Source organism: Halichoeres trimaculatus, unplaced genomic scaffold (genome assembly GCF_033239565.1).
Source record: "Halichoeres trimaculatus isolate MK-OKI-2021-1 unplaced genomic scaffold, fHalTri1.1 fHalTri1_scaffold_7, whole genome shotgun sequence".
Lineage (NCBI taxonomy): Eukaryota > Metazoa > Chordata > Actinopteri > Labriformes > Labridae > Halichoeres > Halichoeres trimaculatus.
In genome coordinates this window covers 21,767,308-21,789,317 of record NW_027437185.1, presented here as the reverse complement: position 1 = coordinate 21,789,317, position 22,010 = coordinate 21,767,308, and the positions used below count along the sequence as shown (strand labels likewise).

At 39.3% G+C, this 22,010-nt stretch overlaps 1 protein-coding gene across 1 annotated transcript; it reads left to right on the top strand.

The window, feature by feature from the left end:
- Positions 1-1,299: 1,299 nt before the first annotated feature.
- f8 (coagulation factor VIII, procoagulant component) lies at positions 1,300-16,318 on the top strand. The gene is made up of 27 exons (XM_074673654.1): positions 1,300-1,448; positions 1,742-1,845; positions 2,149-2,271; positions 3,419-3,631; positions 3,750-3,932; positions 4,019-4,122; positions 4,263-4,383; positions 4,511-4,760; positions 4,855-5,020; positions 5,182-5,269; positions 6,014-6,225; positions 6,371-6,515; positions 7,103-7,312; positions 7,650-8,449; positions 8,556-8,692; positions 9,026-9,191; positions 9,353-9,592; positions 9,901-10,129; positions 10,207-10,389; positions 10,499-10,615; positions 12,442-12,513; positions 12,661-12,746; positions 12,828-12,983; positions 13,289-13,433; positions 13,523-13,680; positions 15,511-15,693; positions 15,815-16,318. The coding sequence occupies exons 1-27, from the start codon at positions 1,300-1,302 to the stop codon at positions 15,962-15,964; spliced, it is 4,890 nt and encodes a 1,629-aa protein (XP_074529755.1). The 3' UTR covers positions 15,965-16,318.
- The last annotated feature ends 5,692 nt before the right edge of the window (positions 16,319-22,010 follow it).

The window sequence follows — 22,010 nt, the reverse complement described above, 5'->3', positions numbered from 1 at the left end:
ATTGACAAGGATTTTAATGTGTCATTAAATTTCCAAAAACATTTATGTCTTTCATGTCTTTATTTTCATAGCTTAGTGATTCATAGACCAAATCATCTGCAGTGCATCTTATTTGCCACAAGAGAGCAGTAAGACCTGTTAGTGATGAAAACTATTTTCTTAGGTGGTCAGAGATACAGTCATGCTAAATTTCCTCTATTTTCTCGTGTAATTGTCGCTTTAGGCTAGTCATACTCAGGTTGACAGAACTTATTATTAAGTGTTTTGATTAGATATAACTTTTATTTTAGTTAAATAGGCCTATGACGATATGAACACCTGCCACAACCAACTCAAAGCTTGTTAATTAACCATACTACAAATAGTCAGCTTAATAATTGATGTCATCCATCTTTAGAAATTGTTGATTCATCAATTACCAATGTTTTGCCCTATAATCAGCAATACTCTGGCCGGTGTTCCCTCTATTTAGCAATTTTTGGTTGGCAATCCATCAATTAGCAAACAGCTTTCTGTTAGTGTGTTTCATTTACACAAAGGCAGATGGTGATCCAGAGCTTGGTAAAGTAGCTTTTAAGATAAGAAAAATTTTTTTTTTTAAATAAGTGAAGATAATGGTTAAAGGAAACATTGTGAATGACCTTTAGGATTTTTTCTGCCTCTGTTCACTAGAAGGCTTTGTTTTACATTAATATTCTGTGTCTAATGTATTTCCTTTATACTGTGGCCTTTGTTAATTTTATAATACTGGCCCCACATCAATGTCAGCCTTTTAATTCTAAATGAACTTTTTCACTATCAAGTACAGTACTAATATCAATGCTTTTAGTAGCCTATATGTTATATTTCATGTTTTAATGTTTAGCAGTGGCACAGTGGTTTATATTACAGAACTTACAACAAATATATAATATAAATTAATTTGCACTTTTACTCTTCAGAAAACAAACACATCAAGTTACATCATTTTTCCATGTTGAATGCATTCATGATTCCTGTGCAACACGGATAAAATGGATTTAACTGTAGTTAAATCTCCGGCAGTGACAAGTGCCGCTGAATTTTTGTGGATCTGAAATTCAGTTCACAGGAACTGTCACTTCTTGAAACGCCACTTTTCAAGCACTAAGAGCGCGCGCTCTACCTCTCGCGCGCGCTTACTATCACGCGCGCGCTCTGCGCAACTTGAACTTCCCCGTAACTTTTCCTCCCTCCACCCTCACCCTCCTCCTACCTTTAAATACGTAAGTCCTGAGGTGGAGCAGCACAATTTGGGCAATGTTTGACCCGCACACCGCAATGATAGCGACCCTGCTGCCTCTTCTGTTGTTCTGCTGTCCGGCGGTAGAAGCTCAAGCAGCCCCTGTCCCTGAAAGACATTATTATGTAGCAGCTGTGGAGATCGGCTGGGACTACATCCACCTGGACCCAGCAGTGCCTGATCAAAGGTGAATATTTTTTTGTTTGATAAAGCCAGACCTCGCTTTGTCATTGAGATCTCTTGACCTCAAAGACTGGTTTTGTTTTAATTCTCCCCAAAGGGAGGTTACATTAAATGATAATGAAACTCGGTTCTCTTTGATTTTTGTGCTAATTTGTGCTATTTTTTTATTTAAAAAAATATTACAATTAAGAAAAAGCTTTTTTATGTTTATATAAATGTTTCAAGCATTTGTTTTCATAATAAAAGATACTGGTGTTCCATTTATTTACTAAGTTTCATTTAATTCATTTCATAAAGGGGGAGGAAGTTGAAAGATATTCCTCAAAAATACATCAAAGCAGTATACAGGGAGTACACAGATTCCACATACACTGTTCTCAAGCCAAGACCAGCATGGGCAGGTGGGTTTCTGTCTTTTCTATTTTTAAAAAAAAAAGTTTTTTCCACATTTAGGATATGTATTTCATCTTTTTTATAGAATGTTCCAGTATTTTTCATGTATTCTCAGGTTTAGTATATTTAATAAAAATTTAGTTGTTTAGTAATAGTTCAAATTATTGTTGGAAACAGAATAACATATCACAAAATGATGGCCAGAACCTGCAACAATGACTTTCAGGGCAAAAAAAAGTTGATATTTGCTGTTTCAGGATTAGAGCATCACCACATATGTTTTGAGTAAGAGCATCTTCTTCTGGTTGCAGGTATCCAAGGCCCGGTGATCGCGGCCCAGGCACGTGACAAGGTGGTGGTTCACTTCAAAAACCTGGCCTCTCAGCCGTACAGTATCAGCCCTGTGGGAATCAGCTACTGGAAACTGTCTGAAGGTATAACACTGAGCAGAAAGAGCTGAGGTCATCCTTGAACAAGAACTTTGTTACCTTGTCTTATGCACTAAGTCACAAACTGAGCATTAGTCAGCAGCATCCTGATCTTCTTGTGCATTTTTGACTCAGCGTTTTGACTCAGACTCTCTTGGTAATAAAAAGTTAATGTTACAGCATGAATGAGTCAATGGCAATCTAAAAAAAAAGCCTTTGAGCCAGGTGATTCAATCCTACAACAGCATTGAGGAAAAAATCCAGATTTGATCTTCTTACTCACGTTCTGATGGAGTCTGAAAAATTGAAAACCAAACAGAGGCGCAGACAGAAGTTTGGAAAATCACATTACTATGAGGCTGAATCATGGTACTAACTGAAATGAAATCATGCCAGAAAAGGGGTAGCTTGCCCGAAAAGTTTCTTCCGTATTCTGTAGAAAACACAGAAACCGTTTTCATTATCTCCTGCAAACAGCTTCCAGGGAACTAAACGGTCATTCTTACCACATCAGTCCTTCCCCCGTAACACACACACACACACACACACACACACACACACACACACACACACACACACACACACACACACACACACACACACACACACACACACACACACACACACACAAGCGTGATGTGGGTTTTAAGCCTGGTAGTTGAGTATCCCTGTTCTGGGAAGATTTGAAGGTTCATTCTCTTCACAGAAGCTTTTGGCATTTATCCTAATGCTGCTGTACAACTGAAGCAGTCATTTCCTGTTAACGGCTCAAGTCCTCCCAACACATGGTTTGATTCTTGTCAGAGATTCATCATAATCTGAAAAGCTGCTCATGTTAAGGAAAAGAGTGAGCCCTCATGAAGCTGATCTTTTCACATTACCTTGTAGTATTTCAGGAGAAGACATCATTGCAGATTATGATGAGTCAGTGCCAGACCTCAGACACTGTGGTCTTACTTTCACCTCCATTCATGATGTGGTTTATTTTTTTGTGGTAAACATCCTTGTGAACAACATTTCCGAGTCATAATTTCCATACTTTTCTGCTCTGTTTTATTGAAGTGGGATGAGACAAATTACTTTTCCTTTTCCTGCTTTGACTCACCTCGACTGCTGCATGTGAAAGGAGTCATTCTGGGTCTTTTCTCCCCAGGGGCTGGGTATGATGACTCCACGGCTGGTCAGGAGAAGGAGGATGATGCTGTCCCTCCTGGAGGATACTATGAGTATGTTTGGGACATCAGCTCCAAAGATAGCCCCACCATCAGCGATCCAGAGTGTCTCACCTACTCTTACTCATCCCAGGTGGACCCAGTCCGTGACGTAAACTCAGGACTCATCGGTCCCCTGCTTATCTGCAAATCAAGTATGTCTTAATAGGAAAAACTTAACAGTTCCAGAGCTTGGTTTCTCATCACCCATAAACACACAACAGGAGACAGGAATGTTGAATTAAGTTTAAATTAAAATGTGTGTTTTTCCAGGTGCTTTCTCTGAAGATGGCCAGAGGAGAAATTCAGCATTCATCCTGCTGTTCGCAGTGTTCGATGAGACAAAAAGCTGGTACGGAGAAGTAGGGGAGAGGAAAAGCAGAGAGAGGTTCAAGAGGAGCAGCGACAGGAAAGAATACCACACCATCAATGGATATGTCAACTCCACGTTACCCGGTAATGACCCAGACTGGCCTCTGACCAGGAGTCTGTCCTATGTTGTAACATGAAGTGTTGCTGACATGGTTTCCTTCTATCTGCAGGTTTGAAAGTGCAGCAGAGCCATAGTCATGTGTTTTGGCATCTGATTGGGATGGGCACAGCTCCAGAAATACACTCTATTCAGTTCCAGGATCACACCCTGCAGGTAACTCAAGTTTTTATGTAGATATTAGAGTAATTTCAAACAGGTTTGAATATTATTCAGGATTCTTAAACAAATCGTTGCCACAACTAAAATCTTTGTTGTCTGTACTGAGAAGTTCATCACATTGGCTTTGTTTTTAGGTCTTAGACCACAGAAGAGCCACTATGGAGGTGACCCCTATGACATTCATCACTGCAGAAATGAGACCTACTACAGTTGGCCGTTTCCTTATCAGCTGCCAGATACATTCTCACCGCCACGGTAAAAATCAGTGCCAAACAGTGGCACAGACTTTTCATAATCTGTTTTCTTTATACAAGCTTTGTCTGAATTCAACCTCCTCTACTCTTGAGGCAACTGTGTTTCTCATGTTACATGACTTTCACAGATGGTATGGATGCTGTGTTCGAGGTAGAAAACTATGTAAAACCTCCTGGACCAGACATGCGTAACAACAAATACGATGACCAAGACGGTGATTATGACGACTTTTCCGATATGTTCAACACCATAAGCTTGCCGAAACCACAAGTGCAAGCAAGGTCATATGGGAGGGAGCAGTCTCAGACCTGGAAGCACTTCATCGCCATTGAAGAGGTCACCTGGGATTACGCTGGTCATCTTAAACCCACAGACAGGTAGGAAAATTCAAAGATAAGACAGAAGCAGCAGATCACCATGTTGGTGTTTTTTTATTGTGCAGAATTTTCCCTTTTTTCTTTAATGCATTAGCAAGTTGCAGTCTGAATACTTGCCAGCAGCTCCACATCACCTTGGCTACAGGTATAAAAAGGTAGCTTATGTGGAGTACACAGACGGCTCTTTCACACAGAAGAAAAGCCCTGAATCAACACTCCAGGGTCCACTTCTGAAAGGAAAAGTCAATGACCAAATCCATGTGAGTGACACCATATTTACACACACACACGAAAAAAAAAGAAAAAACATGGAATCAGCCTTTGTGCAAGACAATATTTGGTAATAAAAACTGAAACAGAAGACAGCGCCAGGTGTGTAAAGATTTAAAACGACTACCCACAGTTTTGTTTGTGTTTTCAGATAACTTTGAAAAACACAGCTGATCGCCCTTTTAATATCTATCCTAATGGGATTACTCGGATACACCCACTGGACCAGTCCTCAGGAGGTAAGCTTCTGCACAAACCAACAGACAGTCTGACTTTTTTCTATGGGTTTAACTTTCCTGAATTCCAGTCCCATTTTCACCAGGAGGTGATCAGACCATGACCACTATGTTGGTTATGGTCTTTAGCTTCATTTAAACCTAGCTTTACGACATTTCATTTACAACAAAGCTACACTCTTCTTGGGCCACAAGTTAGTTACAATATGACCTCTTGTGCAGCTTCCCCTCTATGTCCTAATTTTGACCACAAATGTGATCTGAAAAGATCAGATTGTGTGTAATTGTGCTGCTCACTCTGTCATAAAAAAATTAATCTGTGTCACGTTGAAAAACAGATCACAAGTGTAGTCTCACTGTGTTTTAACCAGAGCTTAAATTTACTTCTAAGCATTGCATAAAGCGTTGGCTCACCAACCTCATTACTCAACTCGATCAGCCCAGCTTGTACCCACCTTTCCAGACTCTGTATCCTGAGCTGTCTTTGAACATCTTTGTAGATTAAAACCCTCCTAAGCTTTTGATCCCTATCACACCCATTACTTATTAAGACTCATCCATTTCAGGCCCCAACATTAGCCTGTATGAATGTGTACAGAGAAGTCTTGACTGTGAATTGATTGTGTTAATTTGTAATTTTAAGCAAGTCAAGATTCAACATTTTTGTTTTCTGCCAGTTTTATCCTCTACCAACAAAAATTATACAGACCCTCGCAACAACTTTGTCTCATCCCCTCTAATCTGCAGTGAAGGACCTGCGCTCAACGGGCGTGCCCCCCAATGGGACATTTACCTATGTTTGGAGGCTAACGGTGGATGATGGGCCCTTGAAGGGAGACCCCCCCTGTCTGACCCAGCTGTACCAGAGCACCATAGACCCAGAGAGGGACTTAGCTTCTGGGCTGGTTGGCACCCTGCTGATCTGCACCCATGGAACCATCGACACCAGAGGGCGTTTGGTGAGAGTTGTAAACTTGGAAATGCTGTTTTTCTTTTAATTTTAGAGCCAGATCCCTGTGTCAGATATAGGTGTGGTCTGTCATCAGCTTTTTTTGATAACAAATCCCCTGTGTCTCTTGTTCTGGATCAATTTTCTTCTGACAGTTTGGACCTGACAAAGAGTTTAGTTTGATGTTTGCTGTGTTTGATGAGAACAGAAGTTGGTACTTCAACGAAAGCATGCAGAATTCCAGCCAAATCAACCCCAAAACAACTGATCCTGAGTTCTACAAATCAAACGTCATTTACAGTAAGTTGTACTCGGAGTTCACACTGAATATTTAGCTCATTTAAAGTACCATGAGTAAGTAACACTTCCTCCAGTTATTGACAGAATGAATAGTCAGTAATAATTGTCACAAAATTTAGGAAAAGTACAGAAATCAAAGAAGGTTTGCTAGAGCCAGAAATGTAAAAATATCCAGAAATGTTATTAAAAAATTTTTTACCGAGGTGTAACAGCTTGTTACATTTTGGTACATTTATTTCATTTCAGAGTTAAATACATTTTTCCCACTTTAGGCAGTTGTTACATTTTGGGTCGTTACGTATGATTAGTCAGGTTTGACAGGTCAAGGATTTCTTTTGAGATGTTGTCATCTTCCTTAAATAATCTCCTCAGTCATGGATTTAAGTTTTTTTTGTTTTTGTCTTTTTTTTTTAGAAAACATCAAAAACTATGCAATATGTCATAAAGAGTTTATTTAGGGCAAATATATATATATTTTTTGTCAAAAAAATGACCTGGGCAATCATTTAAAAAAAGTGACAATATGGCATTTTATTGAATGAGCTATCACCATGTATTTTACAAACTGAATTTTCCTTCACCTTCAGGTGTAAACGGCAACATGTTTAACGGACGTCAGTTTGCTCTTCTTGAGACTTATGTCACCTTCTGGCATGTGGTCAATGTGGGCACCCAGAGTGACTTCCTCTCAGTTTACTTCACTGGAAACCCCTTTCAGTACCAGGGCCTCCACCAGTCTGTCCTCACGCTTTTCCCCATGACTGGTGTGACCGTAACCATGGAACCAGAGGTGATAGGTGAGACGAAAGTTTTAACCATATTGGCTTTCGTCCTTATCCCTTTGAACTATCCAACACAGAAAATTATACGTAGTTTTGGGTTATGATACTGTGCTGAAATACATTTCTATCTATACATCACTGTATATGCTGTGAAGAGGCTCCTAATAAAAAATGTTTAATATGAGTCATTCAAAATCACTTTTACTCTTCTTTGACATGCATCAACTAGCCTACGAGGTGTCTGCTTGCTCTATATTTACTCACATTTATGTTTTTTTGTCACAAAAAGAAAGAAAAACTCCTGATATTTTGCTCTTAGGTCATATTCATACTTGCACAAATCTTCTCTTAGGTGAGTGGGAGATCAGTGCCTTTGACAACAGCCTGAAAGAACGTGGCATGAGTGTCCTGTACACTGTTGTGCACTCTACCACCGAAGACCGGGAGGTTGAAGATGATGACCTTTCTGCCTACCTTGATCAGGACGTTTGGCAGGGAAGAAGTAGAAGGTCTCATAATCACACAGTGCTGGTCAAAGTGTGTAATAACCAAACCCAGTCGGTAAACACTTATGGTCTGAATGTCACTGAAGCTGTGGGGACAGTGGGACAGTCAGGATGTCATCTGAAGGAAGTCCCATCAGTGGAAGAAGCAGATGAAGGAATCCCACTGGATGTGTTGGAGCAGATAGATGGAGGCAAAGATTGGACCGAGTCAAAGAATGAAACAGACCTTGGAGAAGAGAGAGCGGGGAGACAGAAAAGACAAGCTGAAGGCAACTGGACAGATGTAGAGATCAGTTCTGGCGCCTCTGAAGATGGAAGCACTGAGATGGAGATCGGAGAACAGGCTGTAAAAAATGTAACTTTCGCAAGCGAGGAGGTTGAAATGGATTTAATAAGTGAAATGCTGAGTTCACAAAATGGAACAAAAGAGGAACATGAAGAGAACAACGAGGTCTTATTGGACATAAATTCCCTGCTGCACAAGAAGTTCCTGACGCATTCAGAAGAAATGGATCAAAACCAAATTCTGTCCGAACATTCAAGACGTCATGTAGATCAGCCACATGTGGAATTCAACCTCACTGCTGAGGACAACAACACAGCGATTACTTACCAGTCTCTTGAGTATGATGACTACAGCCAAGAGGTACTATTTTCTGTGTTTGTGTCTTCAGTCATTCATTTAAGAGATATTATTCTATGTTTTGTGGACTTATTTTGTCCTGACAGTAAAACTGTATATTTTTCCACAGGTTAACGGCACATTTGATGGCACAGATTACATAAACCCACGCTCTGGGGGAGACAAATTTCCAACATACTACATCGCTGCAGAGGAGATCACTTGGGACTATGGTGTCAGAAAACCTCATCAGCTCATTAAACCCAGGCATGAATAAAATTACTTCACATCTACATGCAGAACTTTGGCACATTGAGGAAGAGGCTCACTAGCTGCCTCGCCCACTTATCAGAGAAGTTGGTTTAATAGAGGGAGTAACACAACTCCCCCTGTTGATCTGCTTCTAATCAGTGAATAAGTGCTTCCAAACAACAAGGGTAAACACTTTGCTGTGTGTCATACACAGAAATATTTAAATTAAAACTTTTGGTTTCATTTTTATCTTACTTTTAACCAGCATTAGCTCATTTTGTCTTAAATCTCCAAAGGTCTTCATGCTCTTCCTCAAATCAAATGTTATTTAATCTCCATCCTCTCTAGGGAAATGCGACGTGGGATGAGGAAGTTCCTGCCAAAGTATAAGAAAGTTGTTTACCGAGCCTACTGGGACGTGAACTTTGACAAGCCCTTTGGTAGAGGAGAGCTCCAGGAACACCTGGGGATTATGGGACCTGTCATTAGAGCTGAGGTCAATGAACGCTTCACAGTGAGTAATACTTCTCTAAATAATAAAAAATGTCGTTTCCTGTAGTCTCAGGATCTAGTGATACTTTGAAAGTCTTTTACACTCTGAAGCATCTGAGGACACCGCTGTCAGATTTTTCTGTTTCTAGTCTGATGACCCGTCTGTACCCTCTTTGTCTCAAGGTGATCTTCATGAACAAGGCATCCAGGCCTTATTCTTTTCACCTTCACGGAGTCTATGATTACGCACACGCGGCTAGCATTACCCAAACGTACTCCCCCAGTGCTCCACCTGGAATCCCAGGAGAGCCTGTGCCTCCTGGGGAGGCCCGAACCTACAACTGGAGGATAACCAGGACGCAAGGGCCGACTGAAAGTGAATTTGACTGCAAGGCTGGAGCTTATTACTCCACTGTTAACAAGGTCTGTTGATGTTTTTACTTTATCAGAGCGATAGCTTTATTTTTCTTTTTATAAAGCATAGAATGTACATTATGTACAGTCTGTAAACCTGAGTGTGCTTACTCTGTGTCGTCTGTTTATGTCCTTTACTAAGCACCAGATTACATGGATAGCTCAAGTTTTTTGATCTGTTGGTTGTTCTTAAAGATTCAAAACCCAAAACACTTTCCTGTTTAAGGAAATTTGATTTTAAATATGGATTCCTTTTTTAAAATATTGTTGATTATTTTCAAACAAATGACTAATCTTGTATCCTTACTGTGTTTCAGGAGAGAGACCTTCATTCAGGTCTGATTGGTCCCCTGTTGATCTGTAAACCAGACACCCTTCGGACTCCTCAGAGAACGCAGCCAGACGTCCAGGAGTTCACTCTTCTTTTCCACATGTTCGATGAAACTAAAAGCTGGTACATGGAGGAGAACCTGAAGCGTTACTGTGCACCTCCCTGTGAAGTTAACACTGAGGACCCCTGGTACCACGTCAGCAACAAGTTTGCAGGTGGAGACACTGTAATGTCACGTTGAAACAAAAAGCTTTTTATTAAACACAGAAATAATGCCGATATTCTCCCGCAGCAATTAACGGTTACGTGGCGGAGACACTTCCTGGCCTGTTGGCTGCTCAGCGCCAACAAGTTCGGTGGCACCTGCTGAATGTGGGAAGTGACGGAGAATACCACGCTGTGCACTTCCACGGGTTACCTTTCACTGTTCACACGAAAGAGGAACACCGCATGGGAGTGTACAATCTCTACCCTGGTAAACACCAACTAACTCATATGTAAAAATATTCATTTAAAATCCAAACATTTCTGTATGCATTCCTGACCACATTTCCATGTTTCTTACTTTAATCTATGGCACAAAGGTGCATTTGGCACGGTGGAGATGAATCCCCCCAATGCTGGTACCTGGCTGGTGGAGAACACCATTGGAGAGTATCAGCTGGCTGGCATGAGAGCTAAACTACTGGTCTATAATCCAAGTAGGTGCATCATCACTGTATGTAGCATTTCTATGATCAGTATGAAAACAACACTGATATATTTATGCAACAGTTATTTTCAGTCAGCAATGTGTTGACTTGTTATTACCGAGCCACTTTTAAAAAATGGATTTTAATGAGTGAAATCTCTAAGAAGAAGCTTTTCATGGGAGTTTTTCAAAATTTTCTCATTTTCTTTCTTTTAAGTTTATTCTTGGGCCTTATTTATTTATTTAAAATCAAGCGGCAACCTCCAGTCTAAGGATATAAGATAATGCAGAAGTGCTAAAATCTGCTGTGTCTTGAGTGTCCACTTGAGGCTGCTTCCTGAAGTACCAGAAGTCACATACACACCAAGCCAAAAAAAAAAAAATCACAGCAGAATTAAACCTATTTACAGCCCGGATCAAAATATGTCTACTGGCTGAATTGTTAATTTCACTATTGGTACACACGCACTCACAAGCTTGCCAAATCAGAGGCACAGTTCAGCTCACATGACTGACAGGTGCCCTAAAGCTGTATTTGAAGCCATTGCCACTTCCAACATGTCTGCGATAGCCAATTTACTTCAAAATCGGTTTCAAAAACAGATGGGTGACTACATGGAGACAACTTCCGTTTATTATACAGTCTTTGCACAGAGCCCTATGCATCTAGCCTCAATCCTGGTCCTGGGGACCCCCTGCCCTAATCTAGCCTGATGTGCATCTCAGGCAGTCTTACAGACCACACTGCCCTATTGCATTTTGGAGGAGTACTGTAGAGCAGAAGTATAAACCAGGTTTTAAACACATGCACATGCATGGTGTTTTTTTTCAAGATCATTCAAAGTGTTTATCTCAAAGTAGATGAAACAAAAGAGGCAGCTTGTGTTTACAATGAGACCACAGGTTGTAAAAGCATAAACTGAAGAGTGTGGTGATGTTAGAGTCAGTCCTGTAAGAAAGAACTCATTAATTCATTGTTTGAACCACATGTAGACCTTCTTCAGGTTGTAGTCGATGATAGAGGACAAAATGTGGCCAACAAATTGTGAAGTCAGCTTAAGTTCTGACATGAATCTTCTTATCAATCCAATCTGTTTAAGCTTCTCAAAGCTGGCAGCTGTCAAAAAAAGTATTTGCATAAGTTTAAGTCCAGGCATAACTTAATTTCTCCACTTCTTGCCTGATGAGCTATTCATTCATGCCAGCTTCTTGATGTGTGGACCAGTAATACAGACATGTTGCTTATTATCTCATCGTTTAAGGCCAGTGACCTCCTGTGACCACTATCAAATGTTGTACCCATTTTACAATTAGTGATTTTTCAACCCCATAAAACTTTTGTCCCTGTCTGTTCACTCCAGTACAGCGGGGGCGATAATGCACATTAACACTGGTTGCGTTTCATGCTGATTTAAAATTCTAGCTCAGAGCAGAGATGACACAACACTTCAAGGTCTGATGAGGAACAGCTGAGGAAATCCTGTGCTCTGTTTTGAGTGCCTCAGAGAAAGAAACTCTTGATCAACAAGTGTGTGAGGTTTTAAAACACTTATTGTACAACAAGTTCTCTTGCAGTTGTGTTATACACTTCGGGCTGTCTGGATTGCTGTCACAGGTCTTTCCCACCTTTTCTACACTTTTAAACTGTGTTGTGCAATTGACGGGGCTTTTAAATGATCGTGGACTTCCCATTTTGCTTATTCAATTACGTGACGTAAATTTGCAAAGCTTCATGACATAATTTACAGAGAAAATCCTGGAACATCAGAGTAGATGATGCATAACTGTACTTTCAAAGACTATTATGCCAACTGCTCTGACTTTTATGTCACCCAGAATGTTTTAGGCCCCTGGGGATGAAATCAGGACAGATTGAAGATTCCCAGATCACAGCATCAGATTACATAGGTAAGACAGATTTTTTTGTCTTCTTCAATTAGGAGAGTCCACGCACCAAATACAGACCCTTAACATTTGGACATTTTACTAGTGCTCAGATAAAAGGTATGAAACTGAAGATATGAATCATAACCGTGGTTACACATTCGTTTCCAGGCAGCTGGTTGCCATCGCTGGCAAGACTGGATCAGTCAGGTTATATTAATGCCTGGATGGGCAAAGGCTCAAATTCCTGGTTACAGGTAAGTAACCATGGAGATCCTAGGTATTGTAGGACCCAAAGCCCCGTACAGTGATTTGAAATGTGGTGTATGTCTCATCAGGTGGATTTGCTCAGGCCCACCCTGCTGCATGGTGTTCAGACGCAGGGAGTTAGGTCTAGGCTGAAGGACCACTTCATCACACTCTTCAGCATTTCTTACAGTCTGGACCAGGAGACCTGGACCACATACAGAGGAAATAAAACAAACCAGGATCATGTATGTGTTTAACTTTGGAGCTCATTTGTACATCAGAGAGCAGAATAATGAGTAGTAAACTCCACAAAGAGGCTTCAATGGTCTCTGCGTTGTGGTACTTTTACATTGTCAAATATTCTATTACAGTGATAAAGCAAATATAACAGCAGAGTTTGTTCAGTCTCTGCGTCTTTCAAAATAATACAAATGTTTGCTTTCTTCAATGTAGATGATAAAACTGCAAACCCGTGCAAGTGTTCAAGATTTATTCATGTGAAGCTTATATATCTCTTAAAGTTTGAGCCTAACTTTTTTTTCATTTCCAGAGATTCCGTGGAAACTTTAGCAGTTACATTGTGAAAGAAAACCTCATCATTCCACCAATTATAGCTCGATATGTCAGGATTGAGAAGTTGGCTTTTAAGCGCAAACCTGCACTGAGAATGGAGCTGATGGGCTGTGATCTAAATAGTAAGTTATACTGACAACAGCAGATTGAAATGCTGAGCTCTGTTGATCATGAGAATCTTCCTGTAACATGTGTGTTTGTGTACGATCAGGCTGCTCTCTGCCTCTTGGGCTCCAGAGTAATAAGGCTCCTTCCCTTCCTGACGGAAGTTTCGAAGCCTCATCAAATTATACATCCCTGCTGCGTGGCTGGGGCCCACACCTCGCCCGCCTTCACCTGCAAGGCAGCACCAACGCCTGGAGGCCAAAGGTCAGCATTTAATGTAAACTTATTATGCACAGCTAGGGAAGGGTACCTTTCTCATATGAAACATACGGTATCGATTGCCAGGTACTGGGCATTGGTACCGGTACCCAACAGTACCAATTTTTGGTACTTCTTTTTTTATTTATGTGGTAAAATATATTAGTTAAATGATGAAATATATTTTAAAAATTAATTAAACATATGTATTCTTCAGGATATAACCTTGCAATGCTGTGTTCATGTCCAGGATGGAAAATTGCCTACTCTTCCACTCACTCACAGTCACAAGGATGCATTTAGGTACCTAAATATGGTACCTTTTGATTTTATGTAAATCGGTACTTTTAAGAGAATTTGGTTGGTACCTGTAAAAGTACCTAAATCGGTACCCATCCCTGTGCACAACCCAAACCACAGTCTTTGACTAACCAAACCAAACTGTGACCCTTTGACATTTTTAAAATAAGTCATCAGGTTAAGGCACCACAAACAGCTTCAGTAATGCAAAGACAAAAATGCTTCGGATTCTGATAACAAAATGACTTTTACTGTGCTCGAAGCCTCAGGTTTGAATAGTCAACCTTACCTGCAGTAGCAGGCAAGCGTGCAGGTGAGCCTGATATGTAACAATAACCAGAAATGTACTACAAATAATGAACTATTACTCCTCTAACCAGTAATTACTGGTAACAAAAGTGCTGAGTCCGAAATTTACCAAAACAATCAAAAAAAAAGGGTAATTGCTTTTTGCATTAGTTGTTCCATTTTTATCACATTTTGGGCTCACGTTACAGACTAGTTATTATATATTTTCTTTTATCATAGTATTTGTTGTTACAAATCAGGCTCTAATTAACCAACCAAAGAGGCGCTCTGCAAAAAAAATGTTTCGAGCACAGTTGACCTAACAGTTTAAGTGTTGTTTATTTTTTAAATACATATTTTTTCTGTAAATGTTTCTGTGTTTTATTCTTCATATAGAGTGAGTAACTCAGAAAGTGATTGTAGCCGATGAACCCTGGTTACCCTTTTACTTTTTTTCCGTATTACTCTGCTCTGTAGTTCCTCCTCTCCTCCTCCTCAGCTTATCTCTGTCACACTCTGAAGCACTGATTCCTGAGGTGTGACTCTTCCCTCCTGTCAAGCGATGGAGCTGTTATTGTAGTTCACACGTCAAACAATAACGCTTGTGATCCACGGACAGAGGTCAATTACTGCAGGTCAAATATTATCAGTGCAGTGACCCTTAAAAAGCCACGGTGACAGTTGAAAGCAAGGTTTTCAAAGCTTTGATTTTCAGAGTGGACTCTTTTTTTTGCTCTTTCAAAAAGTTTCAAAGCTAAAACTAAAACATTCTCGGCTCCTTTGGATCTGCCCTGTGTGGCCACATTATGTAAGTGGAAAAGAGAGGAGAGATGCCTGCCAGAGAACATTATCCTGGTTTATACGTTTCTGAGTCATCCCAGAAGAACGTGGGAGAGGAAGCAGCGTGCTGTTCCCTTTGGCCATCGCTACATCTGTTTGTCTGTATTCCTTTGTTTTTTGGCTACTAGTGTTTCATTCAGAAGCTGGTATCAATTTAATTCTGTTCCATGAAACGCCCTCATTTAATTGCGAGTATTGCACTCATAGCCTTTTTATTCCAGGCTTTCTGTCATGTCCTTCTGAAGAAAACATCTTGTAGTCCAACTGATACAAGGTTAACTTTGGTTCAGGACTGTTTTTCCAGCCAGTGTCCGATTTGATTCTCTCTTCTGCCTGGGTGCCCATAAAGCTGTATAGAGGACTTTTTGTTTTATATTCATATTTAGTTTCTCTTTCCTTTTACCTCAGACCAACAACCCCCATGAGTGGCTGCAGGTTAACTTAGGGGCAGTTAAACGGATCACGGGAATAATAACCCAAGGAGCACGATCCCTGCTGACCCAAATGATGGTGACAGAGTTTTCAGTCACCATCAGTCGTGACGGACACTCATGGAGCAGTGTGCTAGAGAAGAGCACCCAAAGAGAAAAGGTACTTATTTTGTTTGTAGTGACTGAGCATGGTTTTGCCTGATTATGGCCTGTGAAGTTAATCAATCACCACAAACTTGCAACCTTTGTGTTTTCTTTGCGTCTCCTCTTTCCCTCTGCAGATCTTCCAAGGAAACAATGATCCAGATGAGGAGGCTTTCAATGCCTTTGACCCGCCTCTGTTTGCCAAATATGTCCGTATCCATCCACGAGGTTGGATTAATGACATCGCTCTGCGCCTGGAGCTGCTGGGCTGTGACACCCAGCAGTGATTGTGACACAAACACAGAGCTTATCTAACCAGCACCACGCAGCAGTATTTTAGCAGCCAAATCTATCCTGGTTTCATTTTGGGGTCACTGCTTTGGTGAGAGATGAAAAATGTTATTTTGTTTTACAGAGCACTCATTAAGCCGCATAAACTTCATGAGACTATTAAAAAAAAAAAGCATCTCCTCTGTCCATGGCGTTCATATTTCTACTGCTTTTTACATCACATTATTGCTCCTTACACATCCAGAGATGTCACATTGCTTTGTCTTTTGTTCAAGGCTGTATGTTTGATGTTGTAATGTTTAAGAGAAATGTGTTTATTTAAAGGCAAATATTTTGTAAGGCCAGACTGCAAAAAATATCTACACAGTATTTTCTATTTCAAGCTAACCTTTTTTTAAGTGTGTGTAAATATTTTGGACTCAGATGGATGTATAAACTTTGAATGGTTGATGTATAGTGTCCAGAAAGTTTGTATTAAGCTATTTTTGTTGTTGTTGTTCATTGTTTTACTAGAGTTTACTTAAATTTAAATAAATAATAATCCCAAAGTGTTTCACTCATGTTTATTTCACGCCTCAGATGAAAAAGAAAGAACAAACATCACATCTATTTCAGCTCAGAATTACTAATGAGAAACAACTGTTTCAGTGTGAAACCTAGGCTCATATAAAGGAAGGAGCTCTGATGTCAGAAAGTCTCTTTGCTTTTGTTTCTTCCTCTTTCCAGCATATTATCTCTGTTCTGTATTCCCTATATCTGTCTTCAGTCCAAAAAGTTCCCCCAACTGTTTTTCTGGCTTATCCAGCTCCACCAGGCCCTCCCATCTGAAACAATAAACCGGTCTGCTCCAGCATTGTTCGTTTACAAGTTAAACTACGCAGTCATGTTAAATGAAAAACAACATGTTCAGGATTAAATGATGTGAAGGGAAGAGTAATAAGGTGAGTAAGCCAGAGTCTGGCATGTGTGAAACATGAACAGAAGCAGCACATTCGTAGGCCTGACCGAGCCTTATCCCCTCTTTATCAGTAGAGGAAGTTTGCAGGCAGGGGAGGGAGCCAGAGGGGTGTTTTGTTTGGAGGACACCGTGGTACCGGACAGGATGTGCATTGGCAGACAGTGGCACATTCTGCCCAGCCTGGTGTTACACTTTATCTCTCTGAAAACAACAACACTTCATGCACAATCTCAGCAGCAGACACCTGAATGCAACACAATAAAAGTTAAAACACATTATGTGACCCAAAAAAAACAGAGGTTAGTGCAGGTTAGGGCCTGCTGTCCTGGATGATTACCAATCAGCTGTTGGGGCTGTGTTTGTGCAGAAACTATGTCAAACAAGGGGATGAAGGTGAGGGGAAAAAAGGATGACGCTGAGGTTTAACGACTTATTGATAAAGAAAAATCATTCAGGAACAGACTGACTATAATAACATGCTCTACACGGTCAGTCCAACACAGTCACCAGCTGTGTTTTTATATTTCAAGAGTCCGTTTTTATGTGGTACTCCTTCAGTTGGGCTGCCATGATGTGATTAAGGTTTATCTGTCTCACCTTCAGGAAATTAGAGCGCTGCAGTCACTCATTTGGCAAGACACTCAAACAACTTACATTACAAGGACATAAACGTGGTTCAAAATTTGATTGATTTCAATAAGCTGTTGAAGTTTGGTGTTTAAAATAAGAAACAAGGCTGAGGGTTAGAAACTGTTGTAAAGCGAAAATAAAAAGATGTCAAGATGTAATCCTTGATGATTCAAGCTTAGCTTAAGGGGAAACTGAAATTGGGGCACTCAGGTGTTTTACAACAGTCAGGGTTCATGAGGGTGTGGGGTTAAGGCTCAAACTTGCAATCAACCACAAAAGCCTTTCAAGAAACATCCCTTCTGCTTTTGTCTTCTCCTTCTTCTTTTTGTTTGCTTCAGACCTGAGGTCCAGTGTAACTGCAAACATCACCAACAAAATAAAAAAATATTGGTTCAAATATAAAAGAAATTGCAGTGGGAGTAGGTGTCAGAAAAAGAAATGTGATGTACCAGAACAACCTTTCATTACTTTTCCAGTGAAATAGTCCCTGTGCCCAGGATGGTAGGATAACACACCAACCCGACATGATAAAAAGATTTATTTTTTTTTAAGTGCCAGTATGCACAGAGGTTGCTAAAATCCACACAAAACATTTTTTTCAACAGAACTTTAACTGAAAAGACTTTTGAAGAATTATTTAAGATTATTCTCAAAAAAAGGTCTGGAAAGCATTTGGATTTATTGATGATGAGACTTGAGAAAATGGTTGAAACCTTGAATATTTCCATGATGTTCCACAATTTCACCAGAGCATACATGGAGACCACAAAATTACTTGAAAAGTCATTGTCTGTCGAAAGTCATGCTCCCTTATTAATTTAGTCCTGTGAGATGACCAAAAGATGTTTTAATCATTAAGGTTTTCTTTAAAAATTTAAGTAAAAATGTGTTGTGTTTCAAAATATTTTTCTATGTACTGCAAAATCATTCTTCTCTGAATTAAAAGGAAATATTTTAACTGCTTGGTGCTGCCCTGTTGGCTATGGCTGCCTTTTGGAGCAGCTCTATCTTCTTTGTCCGTTTCTTATAATTTTTCACCTCTTTTTTGTAATCTTTGTATTTGGAGTGGATCATTACTTTGTATGGCTCATTTGTTGGTCATGGACACCAAACTTTTTTGTGGCTTCAGTGATATTTTTACTACTTTTTCTCCTGTGTTTGTCTGGAGATCCTACATGTAACCATGGCTGCATTGTTTACATGTGAACTCAGCTGTTAGCAGTCTGTAGCATGTCAATGCTAACTGGTGTAAGGCCTAATGTCTTCCCACAAGGAGAGGAGAAGGAGGTTTGGACGACGTTCTGGTTCTCAGGCGTGAGCTAAGAAGTGACAACATTGGCCTGTCCTTCTATCCATCGTTATTGGGAACTTAAGATCTATCTCCAATAAGATGGACGAGCTAGCCGTGCTAACCCAGCAACAGAGGGAATACCAGAGGGCAGAGTAGCATCATGCTATTCACAGACATGGCTAACGGAGCTAACACAACACCAACGCCACATTGGAAGAGCTTCACTTGCTGTGAGCAGACAGGATCTAGGAGACAGAGATGGAGCATGACTGAAGAAGCTCAGTCCTGGACCCTGTGGAGGTGGAGGCTGGCTGAACTGGACAATTATGGACAAGTTGTCATCATTTATTTTCTTATGGACCTTTTTTCACTTTCTATACACTTTCTTCCTTCTGTTTTCTTGATTGCTGCTGTGACTTCAATTTTGTTGTACTCGTTACAATGACAATAAAGTTCTATTCTATTTTATTGTTCTATTCTAAATAAACAAGACAAAATATGCAAAATGAAAAGTGATCATCTCAAAGTTAACTTTCAACGCATGATCTAATTGTTTTGCTTTAAATAGCTTGTAAAAAACAAAAACTGTTAATACATGTGTGAACATCATCCAGTCCAGGGGGCGGCTTTTTCTGCCAGTTTACATTAAATCAAGGCAGTTGATGGCTTTAAGTTTCACTCTCTGTGGATTTTAGTGGAGTTTCAGATGTAGGAAATTTCATGTTAATTCACCATGATAACTACAGCCAGAACTTTCTAATTTTTTATGCAATGATACAGGCCTCGTATTAACCTCTCAACTTTCAAACTGCCCTGAACCCTTCAGTGAGAATGAGTGGCACAACAGAAAATACCACAGTCTTTTCATCATAGCTTACATCACTTCCTTTATCCCAACCCTGAGGTTCCTCTCTGAACAAAGATACAAACCAGAGGAAGACCAACGTCAACCTTTGTCGTCTTATTTTCCTCTTCTTCTTAGTGCCACTTATGCAGTTAAAAAGAACATGCTTTAGTTTGTAACGTGCAGAGCAGTAAGACACACCTAGAGCAAAAAAGATGACAGACTGATGTTAAGTAATAACTTTTAAACATCTTGGTTTAAGTTTTTAAAAACTCATCATCTAACCCCTGGAGTGATGCAGACATCTTTGTTTTTGTTTCTCAAACATTGGAAGATGATTTATTAAAGTGTAACAGTGTGAATAAGTTGAGTAAAAACATTCTTATTTAACTTTCCTGTAAATATTTAAGCGCTTGCAGGAACTTCATCTTCATGCCATGTGTGTGTGTGTGTGTGTGTGTGAGAGAGTGTGTGTGTGTGTGTGTGTGTGTGTGTGTGTGTGTGTGTGTGTGTGTGTGTGTGTGTGTGTGTGTGTGTGTGTGTGTGTGTGTGTGTGCTTGTCTAATTTCCATCAGTTTCCATTGTGTCGCCATCACCTTCAGATCTTATGAAAACAGGATTTCACAACAAGAGTTTCAGTATTTGTCATATGTTTACATGAGGAATTCTGAAATCATAAAAAAAAAATTGTTTACAAATGAGAACATTTTATTCAACAAATGAAATAAGCCAGCATTGTCAGATTTTTTTAACCCTGTGACTGACTTGTTTGGAAATTCAGTTTAATTTGACAAGATGATCCAATGTGTATTGAAAAGAAAACTTTGATCATAAGATCTCATACAGCTGTCTTTGTCATCATGCTGAAGTCATCCATCGATGACAGGAGGGTGTCTCTGAAGTTTAAACGTGGTTTCATTTTCTCTTTGAATGTTAATTCAGTTGCTATTTTGCCAGTTCATGAGTTGTCTTGTAACTATGTAGAAAGAAAACTGACAAAAATCCACCTACAATTATTTCATTCCAGGATTAGCCTATTATTATCAGAATTGATTATTAAGAGAATCAACCAAACAATGACTGATTGTAAATATTTGATTGTTTAATCCTTCAGACATTCATATTCAGCTCTTTAATCTCAAACATATGCCAGATATCATCCTTCACACTGAAACATGCTGCTCTTTGAACTCAAACTGGATCTCTACAATAAATCAATGTGTTTTTCTCAACGAAATGAGCGACGGGCGCCCCCTGCTGGATAATCTACCGAGTTACACCAGTCTTTACATTGAACTCAGAGCTTTCTGCATAGTGGAGAGACCTCTAGCGGCTGTCGTGCTCGCTACAAACGGTTTCAGTTCAGTTACAATTTGAACAGTTTGTACCCATCTGTTTAATAAGACTACCTTCAAGTTATTGGCAAGCGGAGCTGCATGGTGCTTCTTTTAACTATATATATATATATATATATATATATATATATATATATATATATATATATATATATATATATATATATATATATATATATATTTATATATTCACAATAGAACTTTATTTGTCATTGCAACAAGTACAACAAAATTGCCAACCGTATGAAAAATAGTTAATTTTGAGCTCTTATGTTCTGAGGAGTTTAATGTTGTTATAAAATCATTGTTGCTGCTTCATTTTTGAGCTACAGAAGGAAATCAGACAATAATCACCAAAATATATAAATCCTACTATGTCTCCAATGTCTGAAACTGTGACCGCGTTTGTTTGCATTTTCCAAAAACTTTCTAAGTGCAACATTTGACTTTTATGAGGTATGAGCATTTATTATTATTATTATTATGATTATTATTATTGTTATTATTATTATTATTATTATTATTAAAAGTAGTAGTAGTAGAAGTATTGTTGTTGTTTGCTAATTTTATTTTTGACCTATTACCTGTCTCAGATTTACGATGCCAAAAATGTTTTCTGATATAACTATAATAAAAACAAGAAGAAGAAGAAGAAGAAGAAGAAGAAGAAGAAGAAGAAGAAATTATACAATAATGAAATAAGTCAAATATTTCACAAAACATTTTTTTTATGTTTATGCATTTCATTAAACATTTTTGCATTGTAAAAAAATGTTTTGTGGGTTGCACAGGAATTTTTGTTTTATAAAAAAACATTTTGAATTCACTGAAAAGGTCTGGCAGTCATTTACCACGTTAACTTTCATTAATTCATGACTTATCTTTATTCAGAATTTCAGACTTAAACACACTTTCACTTAAATCAGTTGACATTTACACAACATGTTCATGCACTTGTAAGAGT

Excerpts from the sequence above, each read along its gene's own strand:
- f8 (XM_074673654.1), top strand. The coding sequence starts at position 1,300 with ATGATAGCGACCCTGCTGCCTCTTCTGTTGTTCTGCTGTCCGGCGGTA. Across the intron at positions 4,123-4,262 it reads TCCAGGATCACACCCTGCAG|GTCTTAGACCACAGAAGAGC; the intron begins GTAACTCAAGTT and ends CTTTGTTTTTAG. Across the intron at positions 12,984-13,288 it reads ATAAAACAAACCAGGATCAT|AGATTCCGTGGAAACTTTAG; the intron begins GTATGTGTTTAA and ends TTTCATTTCCAG.